The following is a 24363-nucleotide window of genomic DNA, read 5'->3' on the forward strand; positions in this document are numbered from 1 at the left end:
AGGCCACTTCATGTTCAGGTGCTACACTTTCACAAGTATAATTACTTTTTTCTCTCTTAGGGCCATTTTGTTGGACAGTTATGTTAATCCAGCCCTTCAGTAGAAACAATATGATAAGGATACATAAGGGATTTGCATTAGGCTTGATTGCATAAGCCTTAATTTCTATCAAAGAAAGACCTAATTAAAATATGAATGTAACTGTGTGGTTTTTTCTCTTTGATGTGTTGAAATTCCAGAAAAATACATCTGCTTAGCCAAGGAACAGATTAACTGAAGATGAAAATGAAATTCTACATTTTATAACTTATGTTGTTCCTTCATACTGAATTATTAGATATTATAAAATCCAGGTAAAGGAAATGCAATGGATGGCTTCTGGAAAGAGAGACTGGCTCTTTGGGATTATAAACAATCATAATTTTGCAGCTGAATTTGTAAAAAATATGGGGATGTTCTTCTCTAGCTCCTGTAGGCTTGAATGTAATTTTTCCTTATCCATCAAATAATGAAACCTTAAAAAAAGGTAACAGAGTAAATTATGATTTCCTAATCTGTGTTGATGTAAGTCTGGATCTGGGATATTTTTTTCAGACTTCTTCGACTGTACTTACAGCTTCTTTGCTGTAGTTTTCCAGGGGCAGACATAGGAAAATATCTGAAATAATTTTTTTTAGATATTCCTTACCTCTTCTCTGCTGACCCACAAGTTCTTTGACAGAACAAAATAAAACTGGGCTGTAAAGGTAGAAGAAAATGAGTTTTCTATCTGCTGTTGGTAGCTAATAAACTTCGCTGCTGCATTCATGAGTATTGTGTTTCTTGGCTCTATATATAAAGAAACTGCGTTGCTAAACTCATTTCAGCATTTTCGCTTTTAGTGTAAAAGTCACTTTGTTGTTTATTTGGCCAAAAATGAATTACTTTATGTTGGCCTATAGACCTGTTGCACATGGGGGACACTGTGATCAGTGCTTCATCTTTGTATCAGCAGTATTTTTAAGAGCTTTGAGATGTGTCTGTAAATACTGTCCATCAATAAGTTTCTAATGTAGAGTAAGTAATTAAACCATGAATTGATGTTTGGAATATTGGCCTCCAGCTCCATGTTTAGCTGCAGGACATGGTTGCCTGTGCCTTCTGCCTCCAGTGATCATGGAGAAGCAAGGCTGTTTAGTTATTCCCATACTCTTTCATTATTTACAGGAAAAAAAAGAAAATTACAATTTTTCCACTCTTGCACCTGGGAAGGAATAACTGCAAGTATCAGTAGAGGTTGGAACATGATCTTCTGGAGAGGAGCTCTGTAGAGAGGGACCTTGGGGTCCTGGTGGATGACAGGTTGGCCGTGAGCCAGCACTGTGCCCTGCTGGCCAAGGAGGCCAGTGGGATCCTGGAGTGCATTAAAAAGAGTGTGGCCAGCAGGTCAAAGGAGGTGATTCTTCCCCTCTGCTCTGCCCTGGTCAGGCCTCACCTGGTGCACTGCAGTTCTGGGCTGCCTGGTACAAAACAGACAGGGATTTCCTGGAGAGAGTCCAGCAGTAGGTCACGAAGATGATAAAGGGTCTGGAGCATCTCCTCTGTGAGGAAAGGCTGGGTGACCTGGGTCTATTCAGCCTTGAGGAAAGAAGATGTAGAGGTGATCTTATTAATGCTTCTACATATCTTAAGTGTGGGAGTCAAAAGGACATGGGTAACCTCTTGTCAGCGGTCTGTGGGGAGAGGACAAGGGGAAATGGCCATAAACTGGAGCACAGGAAATTCTGCACCAATATGAGAAGGAACTTCTTCACTGTGAGGTGATGGAGTACTGGAACTGCCTGCCCAGGGAGGCTGTGGATTCTCCTTCTCTGGAGATATTCCAGATCCATCTGGACACCCAACTTTGCAGCCTGCTTTAGGGAGCTGTTTTGCAGGGGGAGGGGGATTGACTCAATATCTCTGGAGGTCCCTCCTAACTGCTACAATTCTGTGATTCTGTGAAAGCTGGGAGTGGATCCTCTCAAGCTAGTATCTAACTGCTCTGTCCTGGGGAAAAGTTGGTGCATTTTGGTGGGAATTTTTTCTTTGTGAGGGTGTGTTCTTCAGGTTCTTTTTAATTTATTTCCTTGAGGTACTTTTTAATAGTTTTTTTTTTCTGCTCACTTGGACGTTTGTATAGAAAAGGATATGACAATTCCATGAACCAGAAAAGATATAGTTTAAGATGAACTGAACAGCAAGAATTTTTAGCAGTAGTGTCTGTCAGTCAAAAGTTAGGTGCAGCTGCTTGGGCGGTTATTAGAAATTGGTTACTGACTTCGGGTCTGTTCTGTGAGAACCGAACACAAAAATGTTTGAACCAACTAGTGGCTGTTCTGTTAACAGTGTTTGTTTTCTCACTGTGATTGTTTTAGTCCTTCTGTCATATTAGTAAGGGTCATGGCCTGTGACTTACGTGTTTTAGAACAGTCTGTTCAGTGAGGTTGACTGTCTTCAAAATATGCTAAACCTACAGAAGCAGTGTTTTCCCCAATGATTTCTCCTTTGTTCTGAGCAACAGTTCCTACTGAAGTTTACTTCCAAATTTGTGTGATCAACTGAGTAAACTTTCAAGGATAATAAGCTAATTTGAGCACTCTAGCGATGTCAGGATGTTAGAGATCTATGACATTTGGATATGTGATGGGTAAAAATAACTTAGCTCAGAAGTGAGCTGCTTGTAAGGAATTGCAAAACTTGCACTTCCTCATATGATGCTTGACAAATACTGGTGGTGAAAGGTAAAGAAACAGGAGCTGCCTAATACTGAGATTAAGATCGCTGCTTAAGTGCCAGTAGAAGCTTGGTGTACCTGAGTGCTTTCTTTAGCAGGCTGATACATTTTCTTGTTCTTTGAGAGCTTAACATCTTGAGAATGATCTTTGATAAAAGACTTCTTTGTAAAGCAGGTATTCATGTGTATAAATTTTGCAGTATTAAATTGGTGGGAGCCCTTAATATGTGCTGATAGCTGCCACAACTGATGTGGGCATTGGATGTCAATGTTTTCCTCCTTGGAGCTGAGCGTAAGAACTTACGCCTTTGAAAACTATACAGAAAAGCAAGTCATTCAGATCTCATTTTTCATGCAAATATTAATGCAGAGTAAAAAAATATATACCCGGCCCCCTCTAACAGCCAAATATATGGATTTTCTGTGGATCACCTAAAATGAATAAGTAAAGCAGGTGTTTCTGAAGGCACCATAGTTTCTCCTGTGAAACTTACTGAATTCACCCCTCAGTGAAGAAATAAACATTTACATTTTAATCCACACTAGATCATCTAATTTCACATATCGAAATGATGAATGTAAGAAGTGTAACTGGCAGAGGTCATCCAAACTAGTCTGTTTCTTGAGAAGTAATCCTATGCACTTGTCAAAAAACATGTTTCTAAGCAGGAAAAAAGGAAGTACAATAGCCTGTTATTCTTACTGTAGAAATAATAATTCTTTTTCCCTTTTCAATGTGTCTTGAAAGTCAGTAATCTTCTGAAATTTTAATACTTCTAAATGAAGAAAATGTCATCCTTGTCTGCTGCTGTCTCCCCTCAACACCCTTCCACCAAGTTTTCCATTTCTCTCTTCTAGATGCATATTGTATGCTGAATGGATGTAGATTTGGAATGAGGTAGCAGGAGGGAGAGTAGCATGAACTATCATTTTTTCTTTAAAATGACTGACTTGATGTCAATTAAACATACCTTTTTTTCCTCTCACTAAGTTCCTCCAGGAAAATGGGAAAGAAGGGCTCATAGGAAACACTTTAAAAAAAGCTTGTTCACTCTCAGCCAACCTGCACTCTCACAGGATCGGAAATACTGAGATGAGTGAAGTCTGCTCTTATGCCAGTTGTGATCATAAAGCTGCGAGATGGTGGTCTTGCATTTCTAGCCACATCCTCTCTTTCAGAAATAGTGCAGCAGTGTCACCTCAACCATTGCTGAACAGGGATAGGGGGCTGGTCCAGGTTGGATTTCAGGTGGTAATCAGCCTAGATTCGTTAGTACTAACGAATAGTGTGTGAATAACAGACTGAGAAAGAGAAGTGGTAGGGAAGAAGTGTGTTATTGTTTCATCCTAAAGCAGTGCTGGTTTGGTGATTTGAATTCACTTTGTCTTCATGAAGTCTCATTTTCATGATAACAGGGATGTTTTCCCAACTGGTGAGTGTGGAATGAATTACTTCATGTTTTGTATTATAAGCTATCTAAAATTTGAAAGTACAGAAAGGTGTTTACTGGTGGTTAATGGTTTTTTTCCCAAATGTGCACTGGTATATAGCTGGTAATTGGAAAAGGGAAAATTGGAATTTGGTAACTCGATTTGTATTTGTGTGTGTGCACGAGTGCGTACATGGATATGACTATTTAATAAAAATATATACGGTTGTATAAATTTTTATATATGTTGAGTGCTGCTAGACAACAAATGGTCTATCTTCCACACTGAAATGTTGTTCTTCATCTGCTTTAAAAGGTTCTTGTTTTCCAGCTGTGTCAGCATGACTTTTCATCTCATGCGTGTTTTGAATCGGACTTCTTTGTTGTACCAAGATGCAATATCTTTCCTGTGGCATTTGAGGGTAGGAAGCATAAGTAGGATTATTCTACAATTCCAAAAGATTTAATTAGAAAAATGAAGCAGTGGTAGGCAAACAGCCTTTTTCAAAGTACAGCCTGCTGTAGGGAGCCTGTTTTGCGTGGGGGATTGGACTCAATGTTCTCTGGAGGTCCCTTCCAACCCCTACAATTCTGTGATTCTGTAATACTCTTTATCTGTACCAGGCTTTAAAAGGTGGAAGCAATGTGACTTAGTTTCTTTTGAAATTGAACTGTTAAGTAGAAAAACTGCAAGAACAGCTCTTTTCGAATTTACATAATAATCTATTTTGGAAACTTTGCAGGACTTAGAGTAGATCTGCATTAATGCCTGAAGCTATGCTTGGTAAAGTGGTTGGAACTGGCTGCGGGAAGTCTAGTTGGTAATACATTCTGAAAACAGTGGTGGAGTCAGTCTCTGCATCAAATGTTGTTTTGTGGTCAGTGTTATCTTTTGAGGAACTGTATTTCTTGCACACTTAGCAAGAACCACAGCATTAATCACTTAAACTAGAACAGGAACTTCTTGATAGACAGAAACAGGATAGCTTGCCAGTGGTCAAAACCAACTAATCAAGGAACACATGCAGGATTTGTAGTGCAGAGATTCAGATCCTCTTTAAATGTAGATGAACTGTATATGTTCTGAAACAAGTATTCAGCTTCTAATGAGTTTTTGTAAGCTCAAAGGAGATTATTGAAAATAAAAATCATCTTAAAAGTCAGAATGCCTCATCTGCTAAAAATGCTTGTTAGGTTATGGGCTTTGGGGTGGAAGGCTACATTATGGTTGTGTAACTTCCTTTAAAGCATAATATTTTGCTGAGTATGCTTGATTATCAGCCTATATGATTAAATTAGTCATTCAGGGTACAAAATCAAAAAAGAATAGTCTTAAGGATAGAAAAAACTTAATTCTCTTTCATAGTATCCCTTACAGAAATAAATAACTAAAACTTCCATGAATGCTCTAAAAGACTATTTACCTGACTCTATAAAAAAAGAATTACAATATTAATCATACTGTAGCCTAATATAAATGATGCATGTAGTTTTACTACTCATTTAAAGAAATTACCAGTACAAGCAGTGCTTCTTACAGATGCTTTTACCACTTGTACATTGCCACTTTTTTCTGCATGTGTTTGTTATCTTTGTGATAGGCAACTGTCTCAGCTACACAAAAACTAACTCAAATTCTTTATCTAGAAGCCACAGAAGAAGTTTCATTGGACAGTCCAGAGAGGGATCCAATACTTTCACCAGAACCAACTCCTGCAATCACTCCTGTAACACCTACTACATTAGTAGCTCCTAGAATGGAATCAAAAAGTGGAACAGCCCCTGCAAGTTTTGATAGATCAAGAGAAGAGGTATACCTCAAGATCAGAACTATCTTGTTTGTGGAAGGTTGTGGGTTATTTTGTTGTTGTTTTGTCTATTTTGTTTTTCATTACAGTTCCTACATAATTTCACAGGATTATTCTTTGGTTAGGAGAAATGTGTATATGTATGTTTATATTTTTGGCCCTTAAAGTTTGATATGCATTTGACTCTTTAAAAAATACCATAATAATTCATTACACAACTGTATTGGAGATCTGTAAATTAAGAAATAACAGTGCATTCCTGCGGGTTAGACGTTGTAAAAGTGACTGTAAGAGCAAACCTTGAGCTTGATGTGGGAGAAATGTTAATGATGTTATATAGCAAGTCTATCAACTTACTGATTTTTAACTTGGGTTTATGAAGTAGTTGTTAATGGGGAAATGAAAGGGGCAGTTGTTAGCATTATCCTGTATACTAACAAACAGCTAAGAATGATATTGATTTAAATATTGCTGTTTACATTTGATGTTAAATTCAAAGTCAGGACATTGACAAATGGTATTCATTCCACACTATCCTCTTGGTAGACAGTGTCGGTGTTAAACGAGTTTGTAAATGAGACTAGTTTGTGACTCAGAAGCTGCTTCTTCCACAGAATCTCTAAGATGGCATTTTTATTCTTATTTTCTTCCTCTTCTGCCATAACATACTGTCCTTTCTGCCACAGTGTTTCCTTAGATCTGCTTTATCAAACTTTTGTACAAATGCATGTAAATTCTGCATGATTAGAGCCTAGCAAGTATCAGAAATTCTCTGCCTATGACTTCTTCCTTCCCAAATATCTGTATTTTGATTTAAAGATTATAGAAAACTGCTAACAAGAGCTTTTTTTTTGAACTACATTATCTGCTGAGAGTGGAGGCAGTAAAATAAGTATACCCCCAGGATGAATATTTACTAAAAATTCTGAGGCCTACTTGACCTGAGAAGAAGCTGCCATACTAAAAGGTTTTGCAGGAAGGCTTAAAATTAAAAACCCTATGAGAAATTACATTCACATAATGTTGGATGATGGATCTGGAAGGAATTTTAATTACACAAGCATACTGACTCATACTCCTACTTCCACTGTTCTCTTATTTTTGTACCTGCAAATGATATGAGTGCATATTAACTTGCTAAATATTCATTTCCTAGATTGAAGAGGAAGCAAATGGAGATTTTTTTGATATAGAAATCAATGTGTCAGATCCAGAGAAAGTTGGTAAGTTTCTCCAGACTAGTAAATTAGATGATAAACTGTTTGACCTGTTAAAGACCATTCTGAGATTTTAGCATTATTTCTTACTCAGTAATCTTTTGGGTGCTTTCAGTATCTAAGTGGAAATACGTTGTAATGTATATTTTGAATCATAAAGTATCTGGAAGGATTAAACTAATTCTAGGATATGTTTTGATTTTCTTTCAGGGGATGGCATGAATGCGTATATGGCATACAGAGTAACAACAAAGGTAACTAGTTCAAGAAGTGTTTACAGGTATCTTTGTATCATAACTAAGTAAATGCATCAGCAAGTCATCGCTAAAATTGTTGTTGTTTTCTTCAAGACATCAATTTCTATGTTTCACCAAAGTGAGTTCTCTGTTAAAAGAAGATTCAGTGATTTTCTTGGCTTGCACAGCAAGTTAGCAACAAAGTACATGCATATTGGTTACATTGTGCCTCCAGCTCCAGAAAAAAGTATTGTAGGTAAGTATAGTTCCTGTGCAGTTGAATGTACATGTGCATGTCATTTAATTACTGTAGTACAAATTAAACATTTGAATACCCACTGTGCTTCTAAAGTAATTATTGTTCTGCGCAGATCTTTCTTCCTTCTTATCAGGTGCTCCAAATTATCATATATTCCTCCTGTTCTCAATTTTTAAAAAGTTAGGGTTAAACTGAAGAGATATGTTGTGGCCTCTTCCTAACTCAGATCAGTGTTGGTAATAAGAAAGACATTCATCTTCATGCATGGTGCTCTGTTTCTTATCTACTAGTCTTTCTTCACTCTTGCCCTCAGGAGCTGATTAGTCTGTCAAAACAAAGATGTTAAAAGAAGGTTTATTTTTAACTTGTGTTGTTATCAGTTGCTCACAATACACAGAACTTCATACATACCTCACCTCTCTGATACTTCAGTTGATTTCTTCTAATCATTGTGAATGGTGGAATGCTTAGTTAATTCTTCAAAGTTCTAAATTTAAAAATATTTTTGAGCGACACTGGTCTTACTGAATATCTTGAAAGATAAGATTTTTGCTCCATCAGGTAGGGAACGTTGTTTATGTAATGAAGCAAGTTAAGTTTTTTATCTCTAAGTAGGAGAAGATCTTTGAATATAATTAAGCATTTAAAATAAGAAGCCTATGGAAGTCTAGTGGCTTTTTCATATAAATAAATCACCAGACATCAGAATGCTACTTGATCTGTAGGGAATTACAGGAACTTTTTTTTTTTTTTCAGTTGTTTCATCTGTAAAGCTGATAAGAACAGCAGCTTTTCATTAAAGTAGGGACTGACTTTCTTAAGATACAGATAAGTTGGGAAGTCTGTAGGTTGTTTTCAGGAGGGCATGCAAGTCATACTTCAAACCTGAACTGCTTGCCATTCAGTGCAAGTTTGCTGTTTAGTTCTATCAAAAAATATATGGTCTAATTCTGTAAGAGTGAAAGGATTTAAGATGCAACTGAGAGCTGAGAGGTAAAACAGCTGAAAGATGGCAAATGAGTTTACATCACACATTTATTTTAAGATTTAACTTGAAACATTCTACATCCAATTTTTTATGTTGTGTGCTGTACAAAATCCTTAGAGCTGCCAGCCCTTTAACTAGTGTAACAGAATGAAAAGACTAAGTTAAAATCAATTATTATTATTTTGTTTTATCATTTATTTGGTGGGAGATGGGAGGGACCTGTGTTTGAGACAGTTCACAAGTGCAAGTGGTGAATTACCAAATATGCTGTGAAACAACAGAATAAAACTGAGTCATTGGTGAATCAGAGTTCAGTGTTCACCTAAACTGCCTCATTTTCACATCTATTTTGAAAAGTCATAGATTTTGTTTTTAAGAAAAACAATTGGGAGAGAAACAGTTTTAGAAACTGCTGAATTGACTGGCCAAGGAGTACTTTTTCAAATTTTCAGAGCTTTCCACTCAGAACATGTAGCTTGAAAAGCACAGTAGTAATTGGAACAGAAATATTCTACGTATAGGAATGACATGTCTGGATTATAATATAACTCTCCCACGCTTTAGAAAATTAGTGATTTTGAATGTTCAGTGTATCTTGTTTTTTATTAACGCCTGGGTTTCTAAGTCCTCTGATTATGGGTCTTGAGTCTGAAAAATACTGACATCAACCACAGTTTGAGTTCATTCTTGCTGAAGTTGAACATATTTCACATACCACAAGACATCAAGAACTCCATGGTTGTGGTTCTTTGGCCGCTCTTGACTTCAGCAGTGGAAGTGATATAAAGCTGTGTCTGTTTTATTTTGACTATTTTATTCTCCATTCAGTTTGTAGTTTTTCAGGATTTTCAGAAATTCTGTCTGGTTTCTATTAATTAAAAGCTTCTTAGTTTTGAAGCTAAGACTATAGTAGAATGAAAATATTGGCTATGAGAAAACAGTCTCAGGTTACAAGCCTGTTTTCTTAGTCTGCTTTATTAGCGTGTTTTCTTCTTTTGAACATGACTGACCAGTAAGACTGATCATCATTTTTTGTTGCCCTCATAAACTTAAATTCATTTGTTAACTTTTTAATCACAATAATACAGTACAGGAAACTGTGTGTTTCAAAGAACTGTTCCAAGAAGACTATGCAGCCTGCAGTGTTTGTTATTCTATTCCTGTGTAGTAATTTTCATTGTAATTTTACTTACAGTATCTGAACATAGATGAGCTTTATCTTCTAATCATATCAGCTATACTAATGATCTCTGTGTAATAAAGTAAAATCCATATGATGCCCTTTTCTTCAAAGGCATGACCAAGGTTAAAGTAGGAAAGGAAGATTCTTCATCTACTGAATTTGTAGAAAAAAGAAGAGCAGCTCTTGAAAGGTAATATATGTATCTAAAACTTGTTAGCCTCTCTAATAGGGATCTGAACCATCTGTGCTTAGCTGTGTTCTGAAGACTGTATGCAGCTGTCTCTTTTTTGTATTAAAAAAAAAGTTGCATAATTCCCATTAACTGGAAATACAGACATTCATACGGTGTATTACAACTACCATCTCTTGCTGATCAGTTGCTTAGCAAAACTTGTGCAGGTATCAGCTTTTCAGTATGATTTTTTAATATGCCATTGCTGTGATATGATTGCATCATTTTAGAAGAATATTCTATACAACAGTTTCAGTTAAACTGGAAAATAAACAGAAGTCAAAGCTTTTAGTTTGTCTCTGGAACTCCAAAACCTCAAGAACTTCATACATCATCTGCTGGATCCATCTTTGGCATAGTCTTAACCAAAAAAATATCTCTTTAGATTCCTGTTGATAATATCTTTCTTTTTTCTTAATAATATAAAATCATCTGAACAGATATCAAACCTCCATATACTGACAGGTTGTACTATCTTACAGTTACTTGTCCCTGGAATTTGGTGTATAACTTAACATTTGCCACTTGAAATTGCACCCAGAAGTTAACAAAGTAGTTCTGTCACCTGGAGTAGAACTGTGAAACATCATGGATGCGTAAACAAGTCTGTTGCTAAAGGAGTGCTGCCATGAGATATAAAGATTTGGAGTAACAGTTGGGACTGGAGGAATTGGACTTAGATAAATGAGCTGACATTTTCTCCAACTTGAAGTCTCTGTCAGTAACAGAGATTACTATTTTTCCCCTTTGTTTTCTCATGTAATCAATAGAACTATCATTGGGACAAGTTTAACTCATGAACTTGTATACATGCTTTAAATGCTGTGGGTTTTTTTCCCATTTATTTGTTAGGGGAGTTTTGCTGTTGTACTAGTTCTAGTGGATGTCGAGTGTACCTCTTATACTGAGGAACGGACTCATTAGGATATTTGATGATGTTTTTCAGGACTGTGAAAATATTACCTTTCAAAAAGCAACTTCTTCATCGTGCCAATTTTAGCTGGCTTTTGCTTTCAGAATCTTAAAGTTAATCCCTGTCAAGGTGTTCAAATGCCTTTTAAAAACAATGGTTCTGTTCCTCATTCTGTAACCCAAGGGAAACATATTCATGTGCTCCAGAAATCCAAACCTTCGGTTTGCTCTTTCATGATCCCAGAGCTGTAGGGAAAGTGGGAGTAAAGCCTTGTTGAGGTCACTAAAATTTCTCTTAGAGTATTGAACTTAAGTACTGGAAGTCTACCAGATGCCCTCAGGCAACACAGTCACTGGTGTCCAGTTAAAAAGTAACTCCCCTTGTACTAAGAACTGTTCTGTAGTAGCAGATTTCTAAAGAAAAATATCTTTGCTTGACATGGCAACTTTAACTTACTAATTATCTGAACATGCAAGGAAAAGTTGAGCAATCTAATTTATGAAATAGTTTCACTGCAACCATGAGTTTCTTTAGGAAGCACCAAGAATCCAGTGACATGTCTAGTGGCAAATGGAGAAAATACCTCATCAGATATTTTCAGGTTACTCAGACTTTGAATTGAGAGTTCCATTCCACAGCACTTCATAGGAGATTCTAAGCAATCTGTGAGTGTTCTGGATCTGATGTGATATTTCACAGCTGAGACTTAGGCAAAACTAATCTTTAAAAAAATTACTAAAGGCTGTTGACATTTTAACTGGCAATATCACATATTCTTATGCTCTCATGGTCTTTTGAAATACTGTATTTCTACAAAGCACTTTATATAAACATTTAACACTTTCTGTTAATGTATAAAATAGCAAACATTTATGACAAACTTACTGTGCTTTTCATTGGAATAATACTGTTGAAATTTCACTCTTCAACCCATGCTTGTTCAATTAGTAGTTTTTAAATTAACCGAAATGAGGGGAAAAAAACCAAACCAGAAAGAGTTAAATTAACTTCTGTGTGTATGTCAGAAATAATGTGGATTGACGATCTAGCCTAGTTACCAAATAAAGAGCTCATGGAGCATAATTAGCTCACTTTTTCAAGACTGTCTTTTATTCTGAAACGAGTGAGGCAGAATAAGCCATAACAAATATATATGTGTGTGTGTGTGAATATACGTACATATTTTTGGATATATATATATATATATATCCTATGTATTCTATTATGTAAGAATGTTTAAAGCATTTAATCTTTTTTCATTTTTTCTTAAATTGTTTTCCTGGCCTAAATTGGCTGTTATTAGAGCAGGAGGATTTTGTTTTGTTGGTGAAAATATGAAGTATTTGATACTGTGAAATGTACAATTATAGTAAGTCCCACTAAGCTAGGTTAGAAACCAGCTACTTTGGTGTCTTATAGTATGATATACAGTGTGTAGTTGCATTTTATTCAGAAGTTTCAGGTTTTGTGTCTACCTTACTAGACTAAGACTTCACTGAATGTTTAAACTGCTTAGTGGTGCTAGCCTATGTAGCTCTTAACCTACATATATGTTGAAGGAAGGTGACAGAATGCAGAAATATGATATGAACATTCTGTAGGGAGACAAAGGGTTGAAGTGGTACGGAGCCTGGACTATTCCTGACTCTTTAGTGATGACTTTACAAGTGTTGAAGTCCCATTAGGTAATATGGGACGTTGTGTTCTTCCTGCATTCTAACAGCTTTTTAGATGGAATTTTTCATTGCTGTCAGGCACATTAAATCTGTATGTTATCTAATATTTTAATTTTTAAAATCACAGGTACCTACAACGAACAGTAAAACACCCGACCTTGTTACAGGATCCAGATTTAAGACAGTTCTTGGAAAATTCTGAGGTATTTTAAGTTCCTCTATTTATTTTTGGATACTATGACATACAAAGTAATGTACTCTCTTTCTGCTGAGACCTAGCTCCTAAATTAATCTAATGTAGTATTGGATTGCACCCTTCATCATACAGTGGTACATGGTACAGAATAGTAGAAGGATACTTAAGAAATGGTGTGTGTGTGTGCGTCTGAGAGAAGTTAGGCTTATAGCAACCAAAAGCTACCTGCTGCAGTTTCTTCTTGAGTTAGTTGGTCTCTACATTTCTAGTTAATGCTTGTGCACATGATTTCTATCTGAAATTAATGTTGCTAATAGTTAAGTAAGGTTAGGAATTTAATTGCCTTGGAAACAGGTTTCTTGCCTCTATGAGTCCTTCTTGACATTTGTCGGTGTGATAATGTGAAGCTGCTTGCAGTGCTACTGAACAAGCTAGAATAGAGAACTTCAGCCACCAGTGCTATCAGTTCTGACACCTACAAAATTAAATATATTGCTAAAGACATATATGTATTTGTACGTGTGCAAAGTGGATTTGCTGTAACACTGAATTGTCTTTTGGCTAATGTTAGTATTTTAGTTATGCATACAGTGAATTTGCCAACCGTACTAGCAGACAAAATGTTAGATGTGAAGGGTCTGATGTGGGGGCCCACCTTGTACAGCATATTTAGACTAAATTGAGTAATACTAATATTTGTTAGCTTACCCTCTGAATATCTAAATATATATCTAAATATCTAAACAAATGCACAGTTCTCCCAATCATCATGAGGTAGGTGGAAAAATATGTCCATCTTTCATGGTTACTATATAGTGCAAATCTTGCATTATGGTGAAGTGTTTGACATAATTTCTTTCTTCTAAGTATAAGCAGTGCTCTTCCTGTAGCAGCTTATTCTCTGCTGCGTATAGGTGGCTAGTTAGGACCTTTAGCTAGTTCATAATAACTTTGGACAAGTTGGCTGATTGTTCCATTTAAATGTAAAGATGTAGAAGAAAAGTAAATAGTCTATATTTTTAAGTTTTCCTCTGAGAATGTAAAAGTAGTAAATCCAAGAAATTAGATTCCTCTGTATTGAAACACATAGGACTAAAGAAAGCACTATATCCTTTTTTTCCCCCTTGTGCCCCGTTAAACCTCCATCCTTTTAACCAGTTTGTTTGCTCTTATTTGTCATTCAATTCCAGCTGCCGAGAGCGGTTAACACCCAAGCTCTGAGTGGAGCAGGAATATTGAGGATGGTGAACAAGGCTGCCGACGCTGTCAACAAAATGACAATCAAGATGAATGAATCGGATGCAGTAAGAGCTGAATTTTCGACTTGAATAATGAGACGAATTAATGAGGCTCAACAATTGCATTTTAAGGCTGTAGAAGTAGAAAATGGGTTATTAATTTGCTTATTGGCTTGGATTCTTAGCTGTATCAGTTGACCACCCTGGCAGTACATGGATAATTTGCTTCTTTAAACAAGAAATGTTGTTGGTAATCTAATTTGTAATGCTTGGTTCTTTCATCTTTTGTCAGTGGTTTGAAGAAAAACAGCAGCAATTTGAGAATCTGGATCAGCAACTTAGAAAACTTCATGCCAGTGTTGAAGCATTAGTCTGCCACAGAAAAGGTAGCTTCTCCTTCATGTGTCTACATGAACTTAAGTTTAGGAAATGGTGATGAAAGGAGAACTTATTGTGTCAGAACTCTCAACTAATGAGTAGAATTATATAGCAAATTTTAATGCAAAAATCTTGTAATTGTAGCTTTTACCATAAACTGCTGTATCAATTTGATATACCTGCTATTAATTTTAATTTCTCTAGAATATCAACCATCCCTTCTGTTGAACTTGAAAGTTACTATATTGATCTGGTATAGTTTTTTTTCTTTTCTTGCTGAGATCTAATACCATGCCTAGCAAGGATTATACTGCAGTAGGCATCTATAAATGTATCCCTAGATCTCATGGCAAAAGTAATTTCTTTCTGAGCAAAAAGTTACTGCATAAATCCATTCAAATGTCTTACGGTTCTGTTCTGCTCTGCTAAATAAGTTTAAGCTCTTAAATAGGCATTTTCTGATATTCATTTGATCCACATAATGATACATCATCAAGCTGCTGTTAAGGTAAACTTTACTGAAAAGATATTCTAACAGTATCAACTCTGGATTTATTTGTATTAGAGGGAAGTATTGCCTGCAAGTTTATGTTTTAATCACCTGTGTAGCTGTTTTGTCAGACTGCTTTCCATTAGATAAAAAACAAACACTTTTATTTGCACTGCATTGCCATAAATATGCCTTCTGGTGTTACTGCACTATGTTAAAATTTATAGATTGTTTCAAGTCTGTACTTTACACAAAGTTGCTTCTTCATTATACTAACATGAACTATTCTTTGTAATGTAAAAAACACAGACATGAAGAATCTTTAGGCAGATGTCCTCAAGCTTAAGTAGTACTTTAAGTAATTCAATTGGAAAATGGACATGATTTTTTCCTGTTGATTTGACATCTTCTCATAGATCTGAGAAAGTATTTAATTTTAAAAAAAATTATTTAAATCATGAGTATTATGTATCTGAAGGTATTTTTTCTTCTGCGAACATTTCTGCTGTTAAGGATTCTACAAGAGCAGCAGATTTGCAAACAAGCTTGCCCTTTCAATTCTTAAGTATTTAAGGATAAAAGTATATATATTCAAATGTCCTTTATAGGATTTAACTGTGTACAAAATGACTTGCATGGGATTTGATGAAATGATTGCCTTAGTACTTAGTAGTAAAGAAGCTGAGAACTTCAGTTTCATACATACCAGCCAGCCATGCAGGTATATTTTGTTATTTTGTTGTATTTTTTTTCCCTCTAAGATGTGTTAAAAGATAGCAGTGTGTTACATTATACACAGTTAGAAGAACTACAGTCAATAGGACAGTCCAACAAAAATAAATTCCACTTGTGTTGGTGGTGTTCTTGTGAAATACATAGGATTTTCCAACTCTTAACAGTGCTTTAGACCAGCTGACATAGTTTTGAAGTTGTTCTGCAGGTGATTTGGCTTTGGTTCTGTTGGCTTGGACTTTTCTTGAACCAGGCTTTTTGTTTACAATGAAGTAATGTTTTTTCCATGTCTCCTGATAGAGATGATAACAGGGTCAGAAAAACATTTACTGATGGAGAGTTCTGTGCACTGTGTTCTCCTAAATATGGTTTCATTGTGAATGCCTTGTGTATTCTATCATGAGCTTTAGGAAATACATCTTCTGTTTTTCATTTGGTGAAATTAGAACTGCTTGAGGGCTGAATCTCTGCTGTGTTGATCTGTGCTGCAAAGTAATGTAAGTCAACTACGTTGTACTGAATGTTATTTCTGTGTTTTAGAACTTTCAGCCAACACAGCTGCCTTTGCTAAAAGTGCTGCCATGTTAGGTAACTCTGAGGACCACACTGCTCTATCTAGGGCTTTGTCTCAGCTTGCAGAAGTTGAGGAGAAGATAGATCAGTTGCATCAAGAACAAGCTTTTGCTGATTTCTACATGTTCTCAGAGCTGCTTGGTGATTATATTCGTCTCATTGCTGCAGTAAAAGTGAGTACTGGCCAAAAAAGAGCTAATTTTGTGTTTAAAGTCACAATCCTCAACTTTTACATTCAAAGTAAATGAATGTTTGTGTGTATATGTACATTTTTTACACAGCTGACACAAAGCTTTTGCCTTTCACTCTGAGTAAAATGAATGAATTTGTGATCAATTATTCCTGTGTTAAAAATAGGGAAGAATTTATGGGATATAGAAAAAATGTAACTGGTGAATATCATCTTTAAGTAGTACTAATTGTATATGGTTTTAAGGCATGCTATATGCTACAAAATCTAAGCAAGAGTATAATTTGGCCATGCTTGTTGGCTAGCCAGAAGCTTCCTTAAATATGAAACAAGTATAGATTTTGGATCTACATGTCATTAAAGAAAGTATCGGATTCTGTTGTTAGTCACTATACACTGTATAGTGTAATTAGGTTTTGACATGGAAAGGATGTCTGAGAATTTTATCCAGAATTTTATCCTCTGAACTTGTCAAAATAATCTTTTCTCTCCCCTGCCTTTCTCCATTTCCACCCCCTTTGGTTGCTTTGGTAATGTTTTGTTGGAATGAAGAACACAATGTGCTGTGGGACACTGTCCACTCTGAAGAGGCTTCTTGAATGCCCTCTGTTATTTATAGATGGTATTTAGCTGTGCAAGTGTTGTGCTGTTAAGTGAAATGCAAGTAGACACGGTAGATACAGTGAAGTTTGAGTATAATTGTCCTAGTTTTATTCAGAAATACCTTTTCCTACAAGAAATTTAAATACCTGTAGTAATTCCAGTTGTTTAATAAATTTCTTCATTCTCACAGGGTGTGTTTGATCACCGAATGAAATGCTGGCAGAAGTGGCAAGATGCTCAGGTTACTTTACAAAAAAAACGTGAAGCTGAAGCAAAGCTCCAGCTTGCCAACAAACCTGACAAGTTGCAGCAAGCTAAAGATGAGATAAAAGAGGTAATGTTATCAAACATTATTTTGATGATCAGGCTTTCTGCTTTGACTCATTCATTTTGCATCGTTGCACTACTTTATACCATTTTTATTTAAGAACTGCTTATTCATTTGCTGTCTGCCGTATTTACTGAAATTGTTGAAATTTATTTTAAAAATGTGCACAATTTCTACACATTGTAAGATCTGGAAGGCAGTTGAAGGCTGTCTCCACAGGGTCTGGGAAATGGGAGGAGGGGAAAAAGGATAGGTTGAATTGCATTTATGTTTTAACAAATGAGTTGGATAGAAACAGGAACATCTTCACTAAAATGCTAAAATTTCACACACAAAAAAACACAAAAAACTAACGGAGAACTGTTCCCATGTTTTGTTTTATTGTGCAGAGTTTATCTACCCATATATACATACATACATACATATATGTATGTATATATGGTGTGATTTCAGTAAAAATAAGTCTTACATGTTGAAGTGTCATAATTTATACACTTTTTCTATCATGCTTCACTAAGGAAATTGAAGAGGTAGGACAACTTAATTATTTAATATTAATGCATTCTGATTATGCACCAGTATTCTCTCATTAAATAATGGGAGAATGTTAGATTTCAAGCCCTGTTATGCAGTTATTTTGTTTGGCTTCCTCATTGGTCACTAATCACAAGCTGCTTTGTTCTTTCTATATCTCAGTGTATTTTGCACATGGCGTTGAAGTTTCTCGTTAACTTGGCTTTTTCTTTTTCTTTAAAAAAGCCCTTGTTTACTGGGAAAACTTAGTGTGAGTCTTATGTGATCACATTCTTTCTGGTTGGTATTCTTAACGTCATTCATCTGTTTGCAGTACAAGTGATGTCATTCCTTGTCCAAAATTTTCTTGAATATTGAGATTAGTAAGAAATAGCCAGTGATCCTTTCTTAGTCCCAGCATGAAATTATTAATGGCGTTGTTCCTGAAGGATGTACTTTTTCTATTTACTTCATGACTAAGAAGGTTGTTAGTAAACCCTCAGTTTGAATATGTGAATGGAAAATTGAACCATTGAAATAGATTCAAAATTGCTGATTCTGTAGTGATAGTTCTTCTGGCAGAGACATTGCAAAATGGAGAACTATGCAGATTGACTTCATCAACTCAGTTGTTTTTTTTGCTGGAAAAAAAATAATAAAAGAATATTTCCAAAAATACCATTATTGAAAAGAGGAAGTTCCTCTTTGTTGGAAACTATAACAAGACGGATCATCATTCAGTGATATTTTTTGTTAAACGTGGTACCTGGACGTAGCAAAACCAGGATAGGCGTCCATACGGAGTCAGGCATTGAAGTCTCCCACAGCTCTAGTTGTGGTGGTAGATCAAAACAGACAGTCTGTGTACCCTTTCCTTGTCTAAGCTTTGTGTTGTTTCAGTTATTAGGTAATTCCTCAGGTTGTGTTTCCCTGAAGCAAATCCAGTGATGACATAATGTGTGGCTTTGTAAATGTGTATCTGAACATATGGAGTTTCTGAATAAATGTGAACCAAAAATACAAATGTCCAGACACTTATTGGAACAGGTCATATCTCACAACACGACAATAACTTGATAATGCAGCACAAGATGCTTTTGTGGATATACAGCACCACTGAGAGAAATGTGTTGCCTTCTGGCTGCCTTTTTCTGAAGAAGATAATTGTTAATTGGATATGTTAGCTCCTATGTTTCAGTTTGTAAGTTGGCATTTGAAATGCCAGTTAACTGTATCTGCAGTGTCAGGCAGCAGATAAGTTTTTTCACAATGTATCTATATGGATGCTATAAATTAACAATGTAAATAGGTGTGTTAAAGTATATGCAAAAGAATGCCTACCAGCTACAAGATAATGTTTGATGATAATCTTACTTTTTGGCTCGATGTCTTTTGGTATAAACTAAGGATAAATACAACCTACTGTGGTGTAGTACTGTTGTGCAAATGCTATGCTCCCATTATGACAGAAATCCCAAGCTGTAACACCATTTTCTCTTAATTTTTCTTTAATGTTTTCCTTACCTACAATAGATTTTTTTACTTCTCCTGTCTCTTTTGTCACCTCTGAAACAGACACTGTGTGTTTTGTCCCAAGCAACTTGCATTCTCACTGGAAGACCAAAAAATGTAGCATTGTAAGCTTGTCATTTCTAACACAAAGATAAGCATATGTGTGACTGTAGGCAGAGAGAAAGTTTTAATCATTTATTCTGGGACTAGGAAAGTATGGAAAACTGACTTCTGAGACTCTTCTACATTCAGTTGGGTAGGCAGACACAGAAAGCTTACAGACTGAGGTTCCTGTTATAGCATATATAGTAATAGCATATATATGTGTAAATAACATCTAAAAAAGCTGTAGGGATCCTTTTCCTTTGCTAAAGAATCTCTAAAATAGATTTTATTAAGCTTTTATTAGTATCAGTACTGAGATGTTTTTGTCATCTACAAATGTCATTATGTTAGAGATACCATTGTTTAATCTGATGTCATTGTATTCTGCAAACTGTTACTTAGAAGTCCTTATTTGTCCAAAGGATGAATAGGTCCTTTTAATTTTTTGAATTAACGTTCTTAACTTACTAGAAAGTTCACATACTAATTGACTGTGTGGGAAATACAAAGTCTTATCTCTGCATGTCTTTTGTTTGCCAGTGGGAGACAAAAGTTCAGCAAGGGGAAAAAGATTTTGAACAGATCTCCAAAACGATTCGCAAGGAAGTGGGAAGATTTGAGGCATGTATAATTTTGTCTAAGTAAATGATAGTTTTACTTTAGATAATAATGACATTCAAAGTGGTGAAGAGGTTAATGTGCCATAATTTATTTGTTAACAGAAGGAACGAGTGAAAGACTTTAAAACTGTTATTATCAAGTACTTAGAGTCATTAGTGCAAACACAACAGCAGGTAAGAAAAATTTTAAGTTTCATACATGTTAATGTTTAAGATGTTACATACCATTAATTACAAAAGACAATCTTTGAACTACCTCCAGTAGTGTTCTACTGGAGAAAATGGTGACTGCAGTTTCCCAGCTATTACTGTGCTTCGTTGCACAGCTCTTATCTGAGAGAAGCAGGGGAGAAGCTCATGTTAGGGAAGAGGGTGTGGGGAGGGTCTTGTCTGTTTTTCTGAAACTCGAATGCTTGCTCTTAACACTGGAATAAATTCTGCTAGATATGTACTTAGACCTACTGAAGAGACTGGAATACTTAAATGCTTATTGCTCTTTTTAAAAGTTTAATGTATTACTGAATATTGTAAAGCAGTAAAGTCATTTTCAGTGACTCAGAAATAGGTTTTTTTCCCTAAAGAGTATTTGGAGTCTTTCTGTTTTCACTCCAGCATTTCACTATAACACTTCAGCCTTTTTTAATTGAGAACCACAGCAACAAAAACGTGATGCACGTTGGAGGTAAAAGTAGAGAATTAACCTTGCAAGCCCATTCTCTGTAAGTGTATTCTGTAGTACTCTGCTCAATGTGTAATAATTACTGTTAACCAGACATATATTTATTAATCTTTTTTTTTGCATCCTGTAATGATGAGAGTGGGTAATATTCAGCATCTGTGTTCTTACTTTATCCAGAAGAGACGAGTTTAAAAGAAGAGGAAGGTATATTTGTTTTTCAGCATTTAGTTATGTAGTGATTCTTTTTTTTTTTTTCTTTAAGCTAATTAAATACTGGGAGGCATTCCTACCTGAAGCCAAAGCCATTGCCTAAAAGAAGAATATTCCAAATGAGAAGACATTCTGTATGTTTCTCCTGGATAAAATTAAATTCCACAGTGAAATCACTTTAAATCATCCAAATAAACCACTATATATTTTATGAATTAACATGTGGCTTTTTTTATATACTACAGCATTTTATTAACAAGCTGCACGTCCTGACCCTCATTGAAGTGGACTGTGGCATGATGTTCTGCAATACATTGCTGAATTGAACACTACTGTGTCTTAAAACTTGCACTAGAATGTGCACTGCAAGGCCAGAAAGCTGGTATTTTTGTTCTTTATGATACAGTGTTCTGTAGTTCGTTTATCTGATCTTTGTGAAACAATTTAATTGCTTCGATTAACGTTCACTTAAACATTCCTGTAAAAATCATGTTTTTGTGATCACAGTAATAAAGGGGATATTCATTGTGAAGCATTAAGCTTTGTGTCTTTGTGTCTGTTTGCTATTTCTTACAAGTAGTAGCATTTATAACAATTTGAGATTGCATCAAAGGCTGAACAACACTGAGGAAAGGATTCTGAAGATGGTAATAAGATCCACAGATAATTACTTGTGGTAAACTCTTTTCTACTTCTGATTCACTTTTTTACAGGCATTCTTTTCAACTGAAGTTACCTTTGCATTAATACTCATAATCAAAAGATATGTACAGTCTCATACAGACTTTCTGAAGGATTAAAATTACTTGCATGGTCCTACTGGACCGGTAAAGTTCAGCATTCTAAACCTTGAAAATAGCAAAAAACAAACAAAACCCAACAACTTGCAAAAGTTTTGATAATCGAACAAGGAAGAAAAGTCTGTCATTTGGTGGAGAGCATTAGATAGTTCTAAGGGCTGGCATTCTTCTTTGAGTAGAAAATGCATTTTCAGGAACTAATCATATCTTCTGTAAAATACTGGGACAGTTAAATATTTTTCTGAAATGGACAACATTAACATAGGAGATGTTGCTTTGTCTATAGTGTCATTTTAATGATGTACTGAGTTCATAAATGGAGTGTATTGATGTTAACAATCTTAAGACAATACAACACCTAAGAGAAAGTGTTCCTTTCAGCTAGCTGATCATAAGACTGCAGGACAAGCCTGTGAATTTGCATGGATGGTCAAGGATAAAGAAACAACCTATACTAATTCTGAACAGAATGGAAAATTAAAAGCAGTTGTAATGTCATACTCTGATTTACAAAACAAAGTTAGTGTAAACTTCTAAGATCACTGTCTTCCATTTTTTTTCTGTCTAGAATTCTGCTGATTCAGTATTTCTGGAAATTTTCCAGGAAAGTTGTATGGAGTCAAAGTTATTTGAAAACACGTCAAGCCTTTATTGAGTATCTTAAAAATGCTGCAGTGGCAGTACTTTAAGCACAACCCATGCATGCATCAGTGGTAGTCATTTGGCTTGTAAGGACTCTTCAAAAGCTCAAGAATGCAGTAAGTTTATGGTGAAAAAATTGTACTAGGCATTATGCTACTAAGTGTTCAGCTTGCAGGATGTTCATGAGAACTGACCAGCAGCTCAACATTAAATTAATCCAATGAGAGTGAAGGTGGGTACTGCTGGAGTTAGACTTAAATCAGATATGCAAATCTCAAAATGGATAGAACATACATTAATGATCTTTTTTTCATTGATTTTCCCCAGCTTTTTTACAACTTGTTTGTGTTACTTGTATCAGAATTAGGTTACAATTGAATTCAGGATCCAGTTTCTTTTCTCTCTGATAGGAGAATGAGAAATAGCCTTCACATAAGTGTTCTAGTGGGGATTAGTGGGACTTTTTTGTCTCTAGTACTAGACAGCTAAAAACGGGCAAGGCTTAAGTATGCTTTTCTTCCTAAAACAAGAAGCCTGTGGTAAGTATAGTAGCATTTGTGGAGTGCAGTGTCACAATGGGTTACTAATACAAAAGCAGTGTAGTCTTTTTTGCATCACTGTGCTCCAGTGAAATGTCACATTTGGCTTGCATAAAACCCTTGTTTTTTCAAGAACCTGTTCATTTATTTTGTTCATATTCTCCCTCTCCCCTTTCTGGAGTACTGCATTCAGGTGCCCAGCACAAGGACAGGGGCAGACCCAGAGGAGAGCCATGGAGAGGATCAGAAGGCTGGAGCACCTTCCCTACAAGGAAGGGCTGAGGGTTTATTCAGCCTGGAGAAGAGAAGGCTCTGGGGGAGACCCTGTTGTTGCCTTCTGGTATCTAAAGGCATCAGCAGAAAATACAAGAGATTCTTTCTCAGGACAAGAGGGAATAGTTTTAAACTAAAAGAGGGGTGTTGGATATCATATACTAGGAAGAAATTCTTCCGTCTGAGGATGATGAGGCACTGGCACAGACTGCCCAGAGAAGTGGGTGCTCCACCCATTGGAAGGGATGAAAGCCAAGTTATCCAGTGCGTAGTGTCCCTGCCCACAGAAAGGGGTTGGAACTAGATGATCTCCAAAGTCCTCTCCAGCCCAAAATATTCTATAACTGTGAAGATTGAAGGTTTTCCATAATTCCTTGTATGATTAACACCTATATTGGCAGATGTCATTCAAACTAAGTGAAAGGGGGTGCTGCAAAGGTATCTTCTGAGAGGAACTCACTGCAGGGTATTGTACAAAAGTAAATGTTATTTCCCTGAAACTCCAAACCTGGTTACTACTGAAGAATCACTTATCAACATAATGGTTGCTGGCAAAATACTCGGCTACTGCAGTTCAATTAACTAACCTTTAGAATGCTGTATAAAAAGCAAAGAGCTCCTTCGTCTAATCTACTTTTTAAATAATGACAAACTCAGCAGATAATTACTACCATGAATTCTGGATTATGCCCATTCTTGTAGGTTATACTTTTTGGATTAAAAACGCATGCCTATTGAAAGACAACACGATACAGCTCAAATTGAGGACATGGCTATCGTTCAATCTAATCTAATTTCTATCTAATAATAATATTCAGTCCACAGAATTCTCTGATTCTGTAGTCACTGTCCATTTTTAAATGGAATAGTCAGCCTTCCTACCGTTCCCTGTTTTCTCTCTCCTAGGTTATCTTTCTCTGAAGGCCTCATACAGTCGTTTGTGTTTTTGGCATCTCTCAGGTTTGTGCCCCAGGTATTCCATTTAATTCAAATGGTGCTGGAGATGAGCTGCTGCCTGTGTTTAACTGCAGAGCCAACATCCACT

The 24363-nt window shown here is 35.9% G+C and overlaps 2 protein-coding genes across 2 annotated transcripts in view; both read left to right on the top strand.

The window, feature by feature from the left end:
- Positions 1 to 21603, top strand: part of SNX2 (sorting nexin 2) — a 23574-nt gene extending 1971 nt beyond the window's left edge. The window contains exons 2-14 of the mRNA XM_031557405.1: positions 5833 to 5996; positions 7150 to 7216; positions 7421 to 7464; positions 7561 to 7702; positions 9988 to 10066; positions 12825 to 12900; positions 14084 to 14197; positions 14424 to 14517; positions 16272 to 16477; positions 17288 to 17431; positions 20096 to 20176; positions 20278 to 20349; positions 21117 to 21603. Coding sequence (XP_031413265.1) covers positions 5833 to 5996; positions 7150 to 7216; positions 7421 to 7464; positions 7561 to 7702; positions 9988 to 10066; positions 12825 to 12900; positions 14084 to 14197; positions 14424 to 14517; positions 16272 to 16477; positions 17288 to 17431; positions 20096 to 20176; positions 20278 to 20349; positions 21117 to 21167 — 1334 coding nt within the window. The 3' untranslated portion in view covers positions 21168 to 21603. The remainder of the gene's footprint in view (positions 1 to 5832; positions 5997 to 7149; positions 7217 to 7420; positions 7465 to 7560; positions 7703 to 9987; positions 10067 to 12824; positions 12901 to 14083; positions 14198 to 14423; positions 14518 to 16271; positions 16478 to 17287; positions 17432 to 20095; positions 20177 to 20277; positions 20350 to 21116) is intronic.
- Positions 21604 to 23014: 1411 nt separating this feature from the next.
- Positions 23015 to 24363, top strand: part of SNX24 (sorting nexin 24) — a 70092-nt gene continuing 68743 nt past the window's right edge. The window contains exon 1 of the mRNA XM_010726250.2: positions 23015 to 23045. Coding sequence (XP_010724552.2) covers positions 23015 to 23045 — 31 coding nt within the window. The remainder of the gene's footprint in view (positions 23046 to 24363) is intronic.

This window comes from Meleagris gallopavo, chromosome Z (genome assembly GCF_000146605.3).
Source record: "Meleagris gallopavo isolate NT-WF06-2002-E0010 breed Aviagen turkey brand Nicholas breeding stock chromosome Z, Turkey_5.1, whole genome shotgun sequence".
Classification (NCBI taxonomy): Eukaryota; Metazoa; Chordata; class Aves; order Galliformes; family Phasianidae; genus Meleagris; species Meleagris gallopavo.